Genomic DNA, 16,375 nt, shown 5'->3' on the forward strand with positions numbered 1-16,375 from the left:
GTTAAAGCAGGGCCGGCGCTACCATTAGGCCAACTAGGCAAATTATACAAATTAGCTGTTTTAAGAAAAAAGCATAATAAAAGGAAAATATAATAGTTCAGAAACTCTTCTTGAACAGCTGAATCGAAGTTGGCAGTTTTGGTGTGTGTGTGTGTGTGTGTGTGTGTGTGTGTGTGTGTGTGTGTGCAAGTAGCTTTCCTTGCCTAGGGCACAAAATAGCCTGGCACCAGCCCTGACTTAAAGTTCATAACATCTGGAGGGCTACTTTCTGCTCACCCATCCCTGGCTGTTCTAAATCATCTGCTGCTTCCTTTGTCCTGGGCTTGGCATCATCAAACCTCCCCCTCACACAGTTGTGGACAGCTGCAGCAGCATCCTTGGGAGCCAATCAGAGCTGCCTCTTCCGCCCTCTTCATTAAGTTCAGCTTGCCTTCTACTAGTAGCGTCTCTCCTGTGTTCAGAGAGCCCTGCATTAGTCAGGGTGAGGTCTGGGATGCTGCATCAAAAGAGGCAGGAGGAAAAGACAAGGGGCTAGCACAGGACCCCATCACCTCGTTCCCACTCCACGTATGTGTGACAGAAAAGGGGAGGGAGTTCTCTGCACGCTGTGGAATAAGTGAGGGGGAGTCTGTTCCAGCTGTACAACATGTAGGAAAAAAGATACCGGCAGAGAAAGATGGGTTCAACTCAGAGAGAGTTCACTGGCACAAAAGATGTGCTTATCCAGTCAGGCTACAAACCCTACCTCTGACAGCACCAGCATCACTAGGCAGAAACTGCCAGGAGCAGCTTCCTTCCAGATCCGGCTTAAGAGACCTGCAGTGCAAGGGGGCTTGTATCCTGCCCCCCCCCAAAAAAATTTGGCAGCAAACTGCCTTTCCTCCAGAGCTGTGCCTGCCCTGCACCACCTTGGCTAAGAAGAGAGTGTGGCTATCCCAAGGGCATCCGTGCCTGCTGCTGCTGTTGCACCTCCCTGCCACTTTCTCCCTTTAGTTCCAGAGAAGTGATCGTAAGACTTTACCGGCTACTTTGCTTAGAAGGACGGACTGCGCAGCTCTGGGAACATTGCCTCTGCTTCCACCCCGGAATGGATTCCGAGCCTTTGCCTTCAGAGGCCTGGCCCAGCTGGATCACAGAGCCCACCGGGCCCTGGCTGAGTGAGCTGGGCAGTGCCGAGCCCAGCGCAGGTGCCCTCCAGGTTGGAATGCAACAGTGGATCTTGAACAGCAGCCAACAGGAGGACATCTCGCCCCCATTTCTGACTGATGCCTGGCTCGTGCCTGTCTTTTACGCCCTCATCATGCTGCTTGGTCTGGTGGGGAACTCACTGGTCATCTATGTCATCAGCAAACACCGCCAGATGCGCACCGCCACTAACTTCTACATTGGTGAGTGAGCCACCCCATACCTACCTGCTCACTTGCTTGCTCCACAATCACCCGGGTCTTTGACAGTTGGCACATCTCCTCCTAGGAAGGGCTTGGAAAGATAAGAGTTGCAGTCCAACACATCTGGAGGCATCAGACTGGGGAAGGCTGGTCTATGTGCATCAAGAGAGTCAGATTCCTTCTAGTCTGGTGTTCTGTTGCCACAACGTGTAGCCCCCAATCATAATGTTTGTCCTGGACTCCCAACTATGTCAGATTGTGGCCATCAGGGCTGTTAATATATTATTGTCTTTCCCTAGCATGCACAACCATTTCCCACAGTTAATGCCAGTTGTTTGTAATGTAAATATGGAAGCAATGGCTATGGAAACTAATATGTTAGTGGATTTGTCAGGCATGCCTGTAATGTTGAATTTCTATGTGAGTATTCTGTTCTGCACATGGTTTGATGCTTCTGTATCCCTTGCCATCTTCTCTGTGCAGTGCAGTAAATAATGTGTTTTCTAATATTAGTCCATCATCTCTAAGATTTGCCCTGAATGCATTTACTGATTTCAGAGACAGCAGAATTAAACACACACACACACACACACACACACACACACACACACACACACACACCATCCTAAAAACAACAAATAAGTGGTTCTCAGCATATTTACCGGACTTGTAGTCTCTAGCCTGCCCAGCCCATAGGATCTAATTTGTTCTGATGCCCTCCAGTGCTGATATGCTATTAGAATTAGAGGATTTTAAACTCCTGTATGTTTTTCTGTCTGGTGAAAACAAGCACACTTGTTTCCTCTTTAAAAAAAAAAGTGAATTTGTTATTATCAAAATGTACATTTTCTTACTAGTTAGAAGTTACCATGAATTGGTACTTCTCTCAGTGCTTTTTATTCCCATATGTAACACGCATTTGCGTGATGTATATATGTATCCCCAAATACTACAACTCCCAGAATTCCAAAGCACTGGCATATATTATTAACATTATTAGATTTGGTACCACACAAACAGTGCAATCCTATACATAACGGTTCAGAAGGAAGGATCCTGAATTCAGTGGGGCTTATGCCCAGGTAAGTGGGTAGGCTGCAGTTCTCTGCAAACTTACCTGGGAGCAAGCCAAATTGAATACAATGGAACTTACTTCTGAGCAAACATGTCTAAGATTGCTCTGGTGTTTTTTGTTTTTTTTAAAGTAAGTATTTTACCCATTAAATAGGTGCTGATGTAAAGGAGGCTCCAGCTATACAGTGAGAACACAGCAACATTCATATTATGCTTTTGGAGTGTCATCACACAGGGGAAAATCACTTTTGCTTACTAACACTTCTCTGCACATGCATTTGTCCCTCATTACTTCCTCTTTTGAAAGAGGAAGTAAACAACGTGCACGTGGCCCATTCAGTGGGATGGTTTGATCCTGCTGCTTCTCTTGTGCACAGCAGGAGATAGTGGAAACGTCCATCTTTAAAACTAAGTCAGACTTATTGGGGTGTTTTTTTGTCATGCAAAGAAGACTAGGGGGGCGGGAGGCATGCTGGCAGCAGACGACATTGTGAGAGGGACCTGTGAAAATCCGTGAGTGCCCAGCAACGAGCGTGCAATAAAACGTTTGTCTGATGAAGCTCCTTGTAGCAAGAGGTTTCCCTCCCTTTAACTCTGTCTTGCAGGTACTACTGCACAGACATAAAATGGGCCACCCTCACTGAAACATGTTCTGAATCCCCATACAGCCCTGCTAGGATGCCGCTCCTAGGAAAGAACTTGAACTGAGCATCCTGCTCAGATTTCCTAAATGATGTATAAGAAACATCTGCAATCCACTTGTTGGAGCTGGTCAGAGATGCAAAACCGCAGCCTGAGCGGCTGTCATCATTAAGCTATTCAAAAAGGACAAATAACAGGAAGGTACCACAAGGTACCCCATGGTCAATTCCCTTGAGCTAGACAAGGGAGCCGCCAGCCCAAATAGCCCACCAGCCAGCATGCTTGCAGCTAGTCTGTGTATATAACCACAATGTGGTTGGTAGAAGCTCGCTGAAAAATCCCCATCCCCAACCTTTGGCAGAGCAGTGTCCATTTCTCTGGTTCTACACACACACAATTACGGCATATTTGTGCCAGCGCATCCCTACACACACTAGTAATTTAATGTCATGTCACAAAACAAAAGTGAGAGGGGATTGCAAAGCAGCTGGATACAGCTTTCAGTATATCAGGGGAGGGCAACCTCCAGCCCATGCACTTAATCTGGAGCACACTGGGACCCAATCTGGCCTATGGAGGATCGAGCACCTTCCGTGCTCCCTACTCCTTTCCAAAGACTCGCCCCCTGGGGGTGAGTGATGCAAAGGGGCATCCTTTTCCTACTTTCGATCAGAGATTGGAAATAAACTGGGCATTTCCCTGCACAACCTCCTGCGCCACTGGTGTCCCAAACTGGGACAAATGCCGCCCAGGAAGAAGGAACTTAACTCAGCCAGGGCTTGCAGGGGTCAGCTCCTGCAAGCCCCACTGAGAGCTTCATCACACCAGCGTTATACTATGCAATCACTGTGAATTGGGTGCAAAGGACTCCGAAGTTTCCCAGCTTATAATCTGCCTTTACTGTGAAGTACTACTCCCATGCATCCTGCTTTAATTGTGCTTCTTAGCCAAAAGAAGCGTCATATTTTAGCACCCCTTTAAGAGCGAACCTTTTGTTGTTCTCTGAGCGGCCACTGGGGGCGCAGGAGGATGACAAGAGCAGAGTCGCTCAGCCTCCTCCCCCTGCAGCTCCCAAGCCAGTGCCGCGCGGAGCCCTCCATGCTGAAGAGTAAGTATTCTGGCACTCAGGAAGGTGCTTACTTTCGAGTAAAGATGCGAACAGCTCAGTCCTATCCCTTGCCAGTCACAGAAATAGTAAGCTCTTTTCACGTTGCGTTTGCTAGTGTGTGGGGTGTGTGTGTGTGTGTGCTTACTCCCAAGTAAAAACGCACACAGAAAAAGCAGAGGGGCCCTGAGGGAGCGTCTCTCCCTTGTCACCCCCACCCTCCCTTCAGGTGTTGTGATGGGGATAACAACAACAACCGCCCAGAGAGCTTCGGCTATGGTGCGGTATATAAAGGTAACAAATAAATAAATAAATAAATAAATAAATAAAATAAACAACTACAGCTTTCATAAGCTTTGGGATAATTCGAGGGAAATGGGTAGGTGCGATGAAGGCTTGAGTCATTTTCTCTGTGCTGTGAGAGGTGTGATACTCTTATGCCTCTCTCTGCACAGAAAAAGGAAACGCGTTATTTATTTATTTTATTTATTTTATTCATTTATTTAATTACATTTATATACCGCCCCACAGCCGAAGCTCTCTGGGCGGTTTACAACATTTAAAAATAGTAAACATTAAAAGTATACAATTTAAAACACACACATACACACACACATAAAAACAGTATAAAAACAACAGTATCCATTTAAAAACAATTGTGGGGAAGGGACAGAAGATGGCGCCATCTTGTGGTGGTATAAATGAAACCTCTAGAACCCCTGGAGGGGAGGGGAGGGGAGGGGAGGGGAAGGAAAGTGTGTGTAAAGAGAGCACGTCATGATTGTGGGACGAAAGTGGAAACCGTGGTTGTTGTTTGTAGGAAAGAAGGAAAGCAAATCTGAACCTGCAGTTCTGGGAGAAGGAAACATATACATGCAGGAGGTCTGCAAAAGTTAGTTGAGGAGTAGAGGCAAAAGCAAACGGGTCTGAACCGGAACAAGGGCCCTGGTCTGGAGGACGCTCCTTTATTTGGGAGTGCGCAAGGAAGGGACTCCAACAGAAATGTTGTCATTCCAAAATGTGGGCTACAATACCCCATTTCAGCATCTAGTGAAACAGAATGATGGAGGACATCATTAAGAGTGACTTCTCACCTTGGTGAGTATTGATTCAAGCAGCTATATATGTGACCACTATTACAACCTCTCAGTCGGCCAAAACAGACATTATTTTAAATGTGTCTATCAGCTATGTTCTCCTCCCACCATTCTTACTCTAGAATAGGTGCAGGGAGCCCAATGCAGATAATAAAAGGCTCCATGCCCTTGCTAGTGTCCCAATCCAGACTGAAAAAAGAGAAGAAGAAGAAGAAACACAACATTGCCGCTAGACACACATTTAAAGTAATATCTGTTTTGGCCCATTGTTTTCTGCCAGGAGATCAGTGCACATTCCATTAATGAGAAGAACTTTAAGGCTTGACTCAGGGAGCATAGCTGACAGTATCAGCCAGAGCAAACCATCCTTACAGGAAGTCCCATGCTGACCTCACCTCTGTGTCTTTTGCAGCAAACCTGGCTACCACTGACATCATATTCCTCGTCTGCTGTGTACCATTCACTGCCACACTCTACCCACTGCCCAGCTGGGTGTTTGGGGACTTCATGTGCAAATTTGTCAACTATTTGCAGCAGGTGAGCTTGAATGGAGGAAGAACTTGGGTGAAATATTTTAGTGTAGAAGGAGAGGTGATGTGATGTGTTTGTTCTGGAACATGTGTTTATGTGAGCAGCTCATTGGCTCATTCATGTAGACTGCGGTTCCTTCACCAGTTGTCCTTTTCTTCTCTACAGGTGACAGTACAGGCTACGTGCATCACTCTGATGGCTATGAGTGTGGACCGCTGCTATGCTACATTGTACCCACTGCAATCGCTGCATTATCGAACCCCCCAGGTAGTCATGGCTGTCAGCTTTGCTATCTGGATTGGTGAGTGGGACCAGCAAAATTTATAAGTATAGAGCTATAGGAAAGAAGGTGGATGATTTAAATGTATTACCAGACAAACCTAAATCCTGAAATATCCAGCCTGTCCTTCCTGGGATTAGTCTCACAATTTAACATGTTTAGACTGTGATTATGTAGCCACTATTGATTAGGAATGATTCACATAACATGCTAAGTCATGGTTCACACGACACGCTAAGCCATAATGTTTAGCTCAAAATGCCTAGCAACCGTGGTTTGGCTTATTATCTGAACAGGGTCACATTTAATCTTAATCTATTGTGTGGGATAAAGGGAGAGCAATCAATTTAAAGCCATGAGGTAAAAATTATTAAGCAGGATGTTTAGCTCACATAATTTTACAAAGTTCAGGAAGGTGCTTTTTAAACAAAATGATGATGATGATGATGATGATGATGATGATGATGATGATAATAATAATAATAATAATAATAATAATAATATAATGTATTACTCACCTCTCCCTCTGGATCGAGGCGGGGAACACCAAACACAATATAATACATAAAATTAGTTAAAAGAGCATATAAAACCAATACAATATTAAGATAACTATCACAGCATCTTAACGATGCATAAAGTAAGAATGTAAAAGTGTCTGGGGTGATTATCTGTAATATTCATGATAGCATTACCTCACAGGGCTCTGACTTCTGTACCTTTGACCCCCCCCCCCCAGGTTCCTTCATTCTCTCATTACCCATGGCTGTGTACCATCGCACTGAGGTTGGCTACTGGTATGGCTTGCGCACCTACTGCATCGAAGCCTTCACCAGCAAGAGCCAGGAGCGCAGTTTCATCCTGTACACTTTCCTAGCCGTCTATCTGTTGCCCCTGCTCACCATCTGCCTGTGCTATTCCATAATGCTCAAGCGCATTGGCCGCCCCATGGTGGAGCCCATGGACCATGACTACCAGGTAAGGTGGTGGACAGAAATGGAAGGGTCTCACGCTATTCCTCCCATTGTTGGGCCTTCGTGACCCCAGCAGCCTACCTGGGCCAGATCTACACGGCGTTGCGAAGGTGCTTCAGTGAGCCTTTTTAAAAGACGTACCTAAAAGAAGCGCCTCTTTCTTTACTGTGTGTACTGTGAGCTAGGCAGCGCCGCCTGCGGAAGAATCTCTACCCCATTCAAAGACGCTGCTCTGGCCGCTTCCCCCTCGTGTGTTCTTCCATTCGAATAATCCCCCCTCCCACCCGGCGGCTCTTCTGGTGCGTCCCGGTGGCGGCGGCTCCTCCTGCAAAACACTTTTCTCCCTCGGTGTGTTTGTGTTTGCGTGCGCGTGTGCGAGCACACACCGAAGAGAGTCCCGGGGAGATGACACCGCGGGGGAGAGTGAGAGGCAGGAGCTGAACTCGTCTGCCGCGTGCATGCAAACGCAAATACAAACACACCGAGGGAGAAAAGTGTTTTGCAGGAGGAGCCGCCGCCGTCGGGTGGGAGGGGGGATTATTCGAATGGAAGAACACGCGAGGGGGAAGCGGCCAGAGCAGCGTCTTTGAATGGGGTAGAGATTCTTCCGCAGGCGGCGCTGCCTAGCTCACAGGACACACAGTAAAGAAAGAGGCGCTTCTTTTTGGTGCGTCTTTTAAAAAGGTGCACGGAAGCGCCTTCGCAACGACGTGTAGATCTGGCCCTGTAGATATTTCAGGCAAACTTTCAATTCAGGTGATCTGAAGAACCTCTAAACCATCCCCCAAATGCCTGGCAAAGCATTAATCACCTATTCTCCCACACATTGCCTAGGCATTGAATCAGCAATGTGTGGAACATAGGAATTCCTGTGTTAAAAGTAATTTTCCCTGCCGATCTAAGTGGCATTCAGGTTTGTCATTTTGTAAGAAATAATGTTAAAATTAACCACGTCGTATGTCTGAAGAATCCTGACTACATTGGTTGTGGTTCATAAAGGCACTAGACGTCATGCATTCGTATTTCATGGTTCAGTTTTAATTACAAATAAATTGTTATTTATGAATAATAAACGAATATTTAATGTTTAATCACACATAATACAGAGGATTTCTTTAATCCATGTGTTTTATTTTCAGTGCACATAGCGTTCTTAGGTATAACATACAATGCCTAGGGTATGCACATAATAGGCTATCAATGCCCCCGTCTATATGACAACGGGATTGCTCCTCATTAAATATAAGCCCGAATTGTTGTTGATTCGAATGTAGGTAAAGAGCGTCACACTGCAGCAGCAATACCGATTTATTTCCTGAATTTATTTTTTTTATAGTGAGTTATAAATGGCATTATCGCATACATGAAGCTACAGAGGAGAGAGGAGCGAAGCAATAAATTTTATATTTGGAGCTCCACAAGTTCATAGAACAGACAAACTGGGAGTGGGGAAAGGAATGAGGCTAAAGAGGGAAAGGAACAAGGCAGAAGAACATGTCTCCTCCCTCTGGCTGCCCATTTCCCCCTCTTTGTTTTTGTGGACTGCCCAGAGAGCGTCTGTGATTGGGCAGTATAGAAATACAATAAATAAAAAAATAAATTTGTTTTAAGTAGTTTTCTCTGCGGAGCTCCACAGAATCAGAGAATTCAAACTAAAAGGAATGAGGCAGCCAATTGGTGGGAAATCCTACCTTCAAAGTTAAAGGTAGGATTGTTGTCCTACCTTCAAAGCTCCGCCCACATGTCAAAATGCGAGTTAACTTCCCCAAAGACACATAACCATAATGCAGTGCAAACTTGGACGTGATCTAAAAGTCAGGTAAAACGGAAATGCAAAGATGCGCATTAGCGCATTAAAAACCCGGTGCCACGGCGAATAGACGGCTGCGTCATTTGACCTAAAATGCAATTATGCACATTTAAGTCGGGGTAAACAAGCCATATAGACAAGCCCAAGGGCTACTAGTCCTGATGGCTATGTGCTACCTCCAGTATCAGAGGCAGTATGTCTATGTACACCAGTTTCTGGGGAACATGGGTGGTAGGGTGCTGTTGCACCTGTGTCCTGCTTGAGGGTTCCTGTTGACAGCTGGTTGGCTACTGTGTGAACAGAATGCTGGACTAGATGGACCTTTGGTCTGATCCAACATGGCTCTTCTTATGTTCTTATGTTTTCATGTGTTCTCGCATTTCCTAAGCCTTGCTGATAGGATTCCGAGGATTTCTTTTTTAAAAAAAATATTTTTTTATTATTTTTTATTGATTAACGATACACTAATACAATATTACAATAACATCAACAACAAGAAAAAATAATAATAATAATACATAAATTGAATAACCTTATAACATTTCTAATTTGATATTTTAACATCATTCCATAACATAAAGTGCACCCCCCCACCCCTGGATCTATTCCTGTTTCCAAAATCTCATTGATTCTTCTGGAGGCGGTTTTCCACTCCCCTTAGATAATGCATATTCTAGGAACTGTTTCCAAATTCCCTCAAAATCGTTCGTTTTTTGTTATCCCTCTTCTTACTTTTATATTACATGTCAATTTATCATTTATAGCAATATCCCAAATCTCTTTATACCAATCCTCAACATGATAATCTCCTTGTACCTTCCAGTTCCTAGATATGATCAGCCTTGCTGCTGTCAGCAAATTCGTTATCAATTCTTTTGTTTCTTTATTACATTTTAAATCTCCATATAATGATAGCAATGCTACTGTAGGTGTCTCTTCAATCTCCACTCCCACTGTATCATTTATCTCTTTAAACACCATTTTCCACAATTTTTGAACAAATACACATTCCCACCACATATGTAAATACGTTCCTTTTTCTTTACATCCTCTCCAGGAATTTGCTGAATACAGCTTGTTTATTTTATTTAATCTCACCGGGGTTAGATACCACCTCCATAAAATCTTATAGTAATTCTTTTTTATCCTCACTGACATACTTCTCAACACTCTTTGTCTCCGTATTCCCTCCCAACTCTGTTGCCCTATTTGTATCTTCAAATCCGTTTCCCACATCATCTTGCCCATGTTTTCTGACTCCCCCTTCCCAACCAATATTCTATATATTTCACTCGTTAAACCTTTTATCATTTTATTTTCTCCTTTCTCAATTCCTCTCTTTACAATCATCTCCTCAAATTTCGTTAATTCTCTACACTCTCCGTTATTCTTTAACCATTTCTTCGTCCATTGCTCTAGTTGAAAATAATTTAACCATGTTAAATTCTTCTCCTTTAATACCTCTTCTAATTCTTCTCGAGTGTTCATCCTCCTTAACCAATTTTTTAGTTTCATTATATCCTTCTCTATTAATATTTTCCCTAATTTATCTTTTAAATTCCCTGGAAAATTTCCTAACATTATCACTGGTGTTATTGGGGAAATACCTGGAAGTAACTCCTTTTTATATACACGCCATATTTCCCAGTGATTTTTTAGAAGGGGGTTCTCTATTTCTTCCCCCCATTTTTATTATATTCTCTAAAAAATATGTTTTCCAATTTCCACTCTTTATCCATTCCTTTTCTATCCTCTAACCAACTTAAATCTTCCACTCCTAACATACCTTCTACTATGTGTCTTAATCTATTAGCTGCATAATATAATTTTATATTTGGGAGTCCTAATCCTCCTTTTTGTGTGTGTTAAATACTACCTTTTTTAATTTATTTTCGCTTTCCTGTTCCCATTACAATAATTATTTAAAATATTTTGCCAACTTTTTATCTCTTTTTCAGATATTCTTATTGGTAACATTCTAAATACAAAATTTACCTTTGGTAATATCTTCATTTTTACTAAAGCTATTCTTCCAAACCATGATAGATTTAATCTTTTATATTTTTCTAATTTATCTATAACTTCTTTTTTAAAATTGTTTAAGTTCTCCTTTTCTAAATCCTCTAAATCTTTTGTAATTTTAATTCCAAAATATTTAATCATCTCTTTAATTATCATATTCTTCTCCTTACTTTCCCAATCCTTCCCTTCCTTTTTAGTATAATTAAGCAACATCATCTCTGATTTTGTCCAGTTTATTCTCAATCCCGTAACTTCTTCAAAATCCCTCAGATGTTGCTTAATTCCTTCTGTTTTTTCTAGTGGGTTCTTAATTGTCAATAATGTGTCATCTGCAAACATATTAATTTTTTATTATTATTATTGCAACCTACTCCCTCTATATTATCATCTTCTCTTATCACATTTGCCAATAATTCTATAACCAATACAAATAGGACCAGTGAGAGTGGACATCCTTGTCTAGTCCCTCAGGCCAGTTGTATCTTTTCTATAACTCCATCATTTATCACCACTGAAGCTGTGTTTTGTGAATATAATTGTTTAATTAGAACTTTGAATCTATTTCCAAACCCCATTTTTTCTATTATCCTCTTTAGTGCTTGCCAGCTCATACAATCAAACGCCTTAAATATATCCAACGCTATTATTCCTGCTTTTGTCTTTATCTTTTTTACCTCTTGTACCATGTTTAAAACTCTTCCAACCAAGTTAGGCATTTGTCTACCCACCACAAAGCCACACTGATCCTCCCCAATATAATTGCCTATAAAAGTATTCATCCTCCTTGCCAATATAGCTGAGAAAATGTTTGCATCCTGATTTATTAATGAAATTGGTCTATAGGAATCTGGGACTGTTAAGTCCTTATCCGGGTTTGGAATTAATATAATTAATGATTGTTCCCACGATGGTGGTATCTTCTCTCCTTTTATTATTCCATTATATAATTTCATTAATTTTGGTACCAACATTTTTTTTAAATGTTTTATAATATTCAGATCCCAACCCATCTAACCCGGGGGATTTACCCCCTTACAATTTCTCAATAGCTTCCTCTATTTCTCTTTGAGATATATCCTTTTCCATTAAATCTTTGTCCTCTTCTATTAGACCCTTCTTTATATATTTATATATATCTCCATTTTCATCTTTAGTGTGTCCTTCTCTTTATATAATTCTTGGTAAAATTCCTGAAATATCTTTATTTTCTCTTTCATAATGCTACATGGTTTTCCTAATTTATCCTTCACTATCCCTATCGAGTTCTTTAACTTTTCCTTTTGTGTGAGCCTCGCTAGCACCTTTGAATTTTTATTACTATTCTCAAAATACTCTCTTTTCATATAAATCAAATTCTTCTGTACTTCTTCTAAGTTCTTATTTTCTCATTCTTTCTTTTTTGCTTGTAATTCTATCAATATTTGTTTTTTTCTGCTTTGCAAATACTCTTTTTCCAACTTCTTGATCCCTTCCTCTAAATATTTCTGTATTCCCTCTCGTTGCCTCCTTAAATTACACATTTCTCTAATACAGATCCCTCTAGTCACAGCCTTCATTGTATCCCATACAACTGATGGTGAACTTCCCCCATTTTCGTTTATTTCCCATATTTCCGACATTTCTTTCTGCATTTTTTCTACAATCATATTTTAAAATCCTAGCATTCATCTTCCATCTATTCGCTTCCCTATAATCTCTTTTTACTTTAAAATCAAGGCTTACCAATGCATGGTCAGTTACTTTAATTACCCTTAATTTCATATTACACACCTTTATTGCTAAATCTTTTGAGACAAAAATATGATCTATTCTAGAAAAAGTTTTATGAACTGGAGAATAATACATAAAGCCTGGTTCACCCCCTTCTGATTAAACGCCACCCATCCACATAATCCTTCTCTTTTATCATTTTATTTAAAATTGTAATATTATTTCTTATTTCAAACCTGGTAGGGTTGGACCTATCTACCCTATTATCCATAACCATATTAAAATCTCCAGCTAAGATAATATAACCTCTTTTTGTCTCTCATTTGGGGCATATACATTTTTTAAAGTATAATAATTACCTTCCAATTGTCCTTGTATCATAATATAGCTCCCTTTCTCATCCTTTTTACTCTTTTCTATATTAAATCCACTTTTCTTTGAAATTATTATAGCTACCCCATTTTTTTTGAAGTCCCCAGGGACTTTTCATAACATCCTGACCATTTTAAACGTATTTCATTCAAATGTTCCTTAGCTTGATGTGTTTCCTGTAGAAAGATAAAGTCAGCCCCTTCTTTATTTAATAATTGCTCAATTCTCCTCCTTTTAACAATTGCCCCCAAACCTTTGACATTGAGTGTTGAAATTCGTATCTTCTTGTCTATAGACTTTTAGTTTGAGTTCTTTTAGATCCCTTGTGCAAACCCACATTAATAACAAAAACATAATTTTTAACATATGACAACATATAAACATTTTTTAATACCCACCCCTCCCCTTTTCCCTCTCCAACCCCCTCCCTCCCCTTCCCTCTCCTCTCCTTACCCCCCCTCCATTGCTCCATGGGTGTAACACCCCGGTCATGGTCACCCAACCCTAAGGGGGGGTGATGAAGCCCACAGTTCTGATACGGTAAGCCCTTTACTCATTTGTTTTTATTTATTATTATTATCTCCCTTATATTTACGCTTCCCCCCCCCCCACTTGGGCCTGGACCATCTCCCTGTCCTTCTTCTTGCTGGGGTAAAATATCACTATCCAACCCCAGACTTCTCAGCAGCTCCAATCCCTGCTCCAGATGTTACTCTGTGCTGTTTTCCATCTCGCATAAATCTCAGGAACACCGGATAACCCAATGAGTAAGCAATGCCCACCCGCTTAAGCTTTGCCAAGATTGGTTTTACGCTTGTTCTCCAAAGGATAGTTTGCTGACAAAGATCGTTGTAGATTTGAACTGGCGTTTCTTGAAACTTCAGCGTTGTTATTGATCTCAATTTATTCATCAATTGCTCCTTCTTATAATAATTGCCAAATTTGACCAAAATATCTCTTGGCATAGCTCTTGATCTATTTCCATCTACTCTATGAATTCTGTCTATGTCCTGTTGATTTATATCCAAATCTGGAACCAGCTCTTTGAACCATCCTAGAATACTGGATCTCAAATTTTCTCCTTGTATTTCTGGAAGATTTAATTCGAATATTTCCCCGTCATTCTTGATCTTCCAAATGAATCAGCCTCTTCTCATACAGATCAAATTTAATATTTTGCTGAGTTAGCTATTGTTCATTCAAATCCACTTTTTTGATATTTGATTAATTTCTGTTTTAATCTCTTTAACATCTTTCTCAGCTTTCACAACTGAAGTATGTAGATTTTCCAATTTTAAAAAAACTTCTTCCTTAATAGATTTCATTTCTTGAAGCATTGCCTCATTATTACTTTTGATAAATTCTTTCAAATTGTTCTGCAGTTCATCAAGTGCTGATTTTGGCCCAATGCCAGCTTCTGCCGCCATCTTTTCGCTTTGCTGTTGTTCACTGTTTTGTTTATCTTCCAGACCATTTTCTTCCCCGTTACTATTACTGGGGATGTCAGCTTTAATCAATCTTGCTGCCGAATGATCTGAGGGGTGTGACTTCTCTCTCACGCAGGTGGGATTTCTGGATTTATTCTTCCTTTTTGGCATTTAATCTTCCGAGACTCTTCTAATTACTGGGCGGAAGTCGATCACATCAATAAATCATAACTTTTTGACTCTTCCTTCGTCTCAGTAATCCTTCCCCTCCAAGTTATTTACTACTTTTATCTTTATTACTTCTAGGTAGTGATTAGTTACTGTCTCTGCCTCCGGTAACGCTGTGATTTATAATATGAAAGTTCCCCTTTGGAGCTGCTACGTAAATTTTCAAAAGCGAAAGTAACCCTTCTGCAGCTCTCTGAGAAACATTTCAACTCATCCGCTTACACAGATATTTCACCGTTCATTATTAAAGACAGTACTCACATAATTGCCAATTAGGAAGAGAATTAGGAAGAGATAATTACACTTCTTGGCTTCCTTCTCTGGAACCGAGAAAAAGGCCTACCGCTCCATTGAACCGTCAGGCTCCGCCCCCAGCAGGTCGGATTCCGAGGATTTCTATTTAATGCCTATGTTCATTATGTAATACAATTTTTATTTGATCTTCTTCAAAATTTTACCTGACACTATTCAAAATAAATAAAATTCTTAGGTATTTTATAGAAAAAAGGTGGGTTTTATTTGTATATTCCCTGTAACATATATAGGTTCTGCAGAATAAATTAGGCAAGTAACCATTTGAAAATAATGGTTTATTTTGCGTTCTTTATTCTGTTCCCCAAAATTAGATTTTTTGAAGAATCAATTCATATGTATCTATCTATCCTTTGACCTCCTTCGATACTCTAAAGCCATAACCTCTAAAAAGGAGATGAAAACTGACACTCTCAGGTTGCCACCTTTTCCACTTAATACCCAGATTTTGTGATTGCACAGTAATTGCTTTCCTCATGAATCCAAATGTGCTGCTCTAGCCCACTAGATCCTCTTCCCCACCTAAACAGGAAGCAGATCTTGCTGCCATATAACCACATCACACTTTACACAGGATGTTTTTTTCTGTTCAATTCCAGCAGGTGCAACATCTGTCTGAACGCTCAGCTGCCATGAGGGCCAAGATTTCCAAGATGGTTGTGGTGATTGTGCTGCTGTTTGCCATTTGCTGGGGTCCTATCCAGTTCTACTTGCTATTTCAGGGCTTCTATCTCCACTTCCAGGCCAACTATGAGACTTATAAGATCAAGACATGGGCCAACTGCATGTCATATGCCAACTCTTCTCTCAATCCCATTGTCTATGCTTTCATGGGAGACAGTTTCCGTAAGTCCTTCAAGAAGGCCTTCCCCTTCCTGTTCCGCCAGCGTGTACGGGGCAATGGTGTGCACTCAGGTTCCCACAATGCAGAAATGAAATTTGTCACTGAAGACACCTAACTTGTCCATGACCTGGCTTCTGTGATGCAGCGCTCTGCTTGGTATGGTGTCCGAGGACATTGAGATGAATAAAACAAGATGGCTGCTAATCCATCAAGGGCCTTGCAGAGAGTGAATGGTGGTTATTTCTACACAGCCTACAAAGGCAAGAACATTACAGATTCTAGTTCAGAAACATTCAGAGATAATGAAGACTTGTAACTCCATATTGCAGACTTTAAACTTAAATTCTTCAAGAGCTTGAAGAGTAGTGTTTTACCTCAAGACTAGCGAGGCAAGCATGTCCATTTGTGTTTGTGGACTGCATACATTAGGGGTGCAGAATTTCTTTCAGTCTGAAGAACAAATTCAATTTCAGAGAAGCTTTCAGGGGCCGTATTTCAGTGGTGGGGTGGTGGTGGAAGCAAAAGTAGTATATCTAGAAGCTAACTCTTGTTTTAATTT

General features: G+C 41.2%; 1 protein-coding gene across 1 annotated transcript; it reads left to right on the forward strand.

Moving 5' to 3' along the window:
* Positions 1-1,009: 1,009 nt before the first annotated feature.
* On the forward strand, positions 1,010-15,931 carry LOC134396709 (G-protein coupled receptor 54-like). The gene is made up of 5 exons (XM_063123258.1): positions 1,010-1,388; positions 5,719-5,843; positions 6,003-6,138; positions 6,857-7,095; positions 15,572-15,931. Exons 1-5 carry the CDS (start codon positions 1,088-1,090, stop codon positions 15,929-15,931), a joined length of 1,161 nt encoding a protein of 386 aa, XP_062979328.1. The 5' UTR covers positions 1,010-1,087.
* Positions 15,932-16,375: the final 444 nt, after the last annotated feature.

The sequence above is a fragment of the Elgaria multicarinata genome, chromosome 3, assembly GCF_023053635.1.
Source record: "Elgaria multicarinata webbii isolate HBS135686 ecotype San Diego chromosome 3, rElgMul1.1.pri, whole genome shotgun sequence".
Classification (NCBI taxonomy): Eukaryota; Metazoa; Chordata; class Lepidosauria; order Squamata; family Anguidae; genus Elgaria; species Elgaria multicarinata.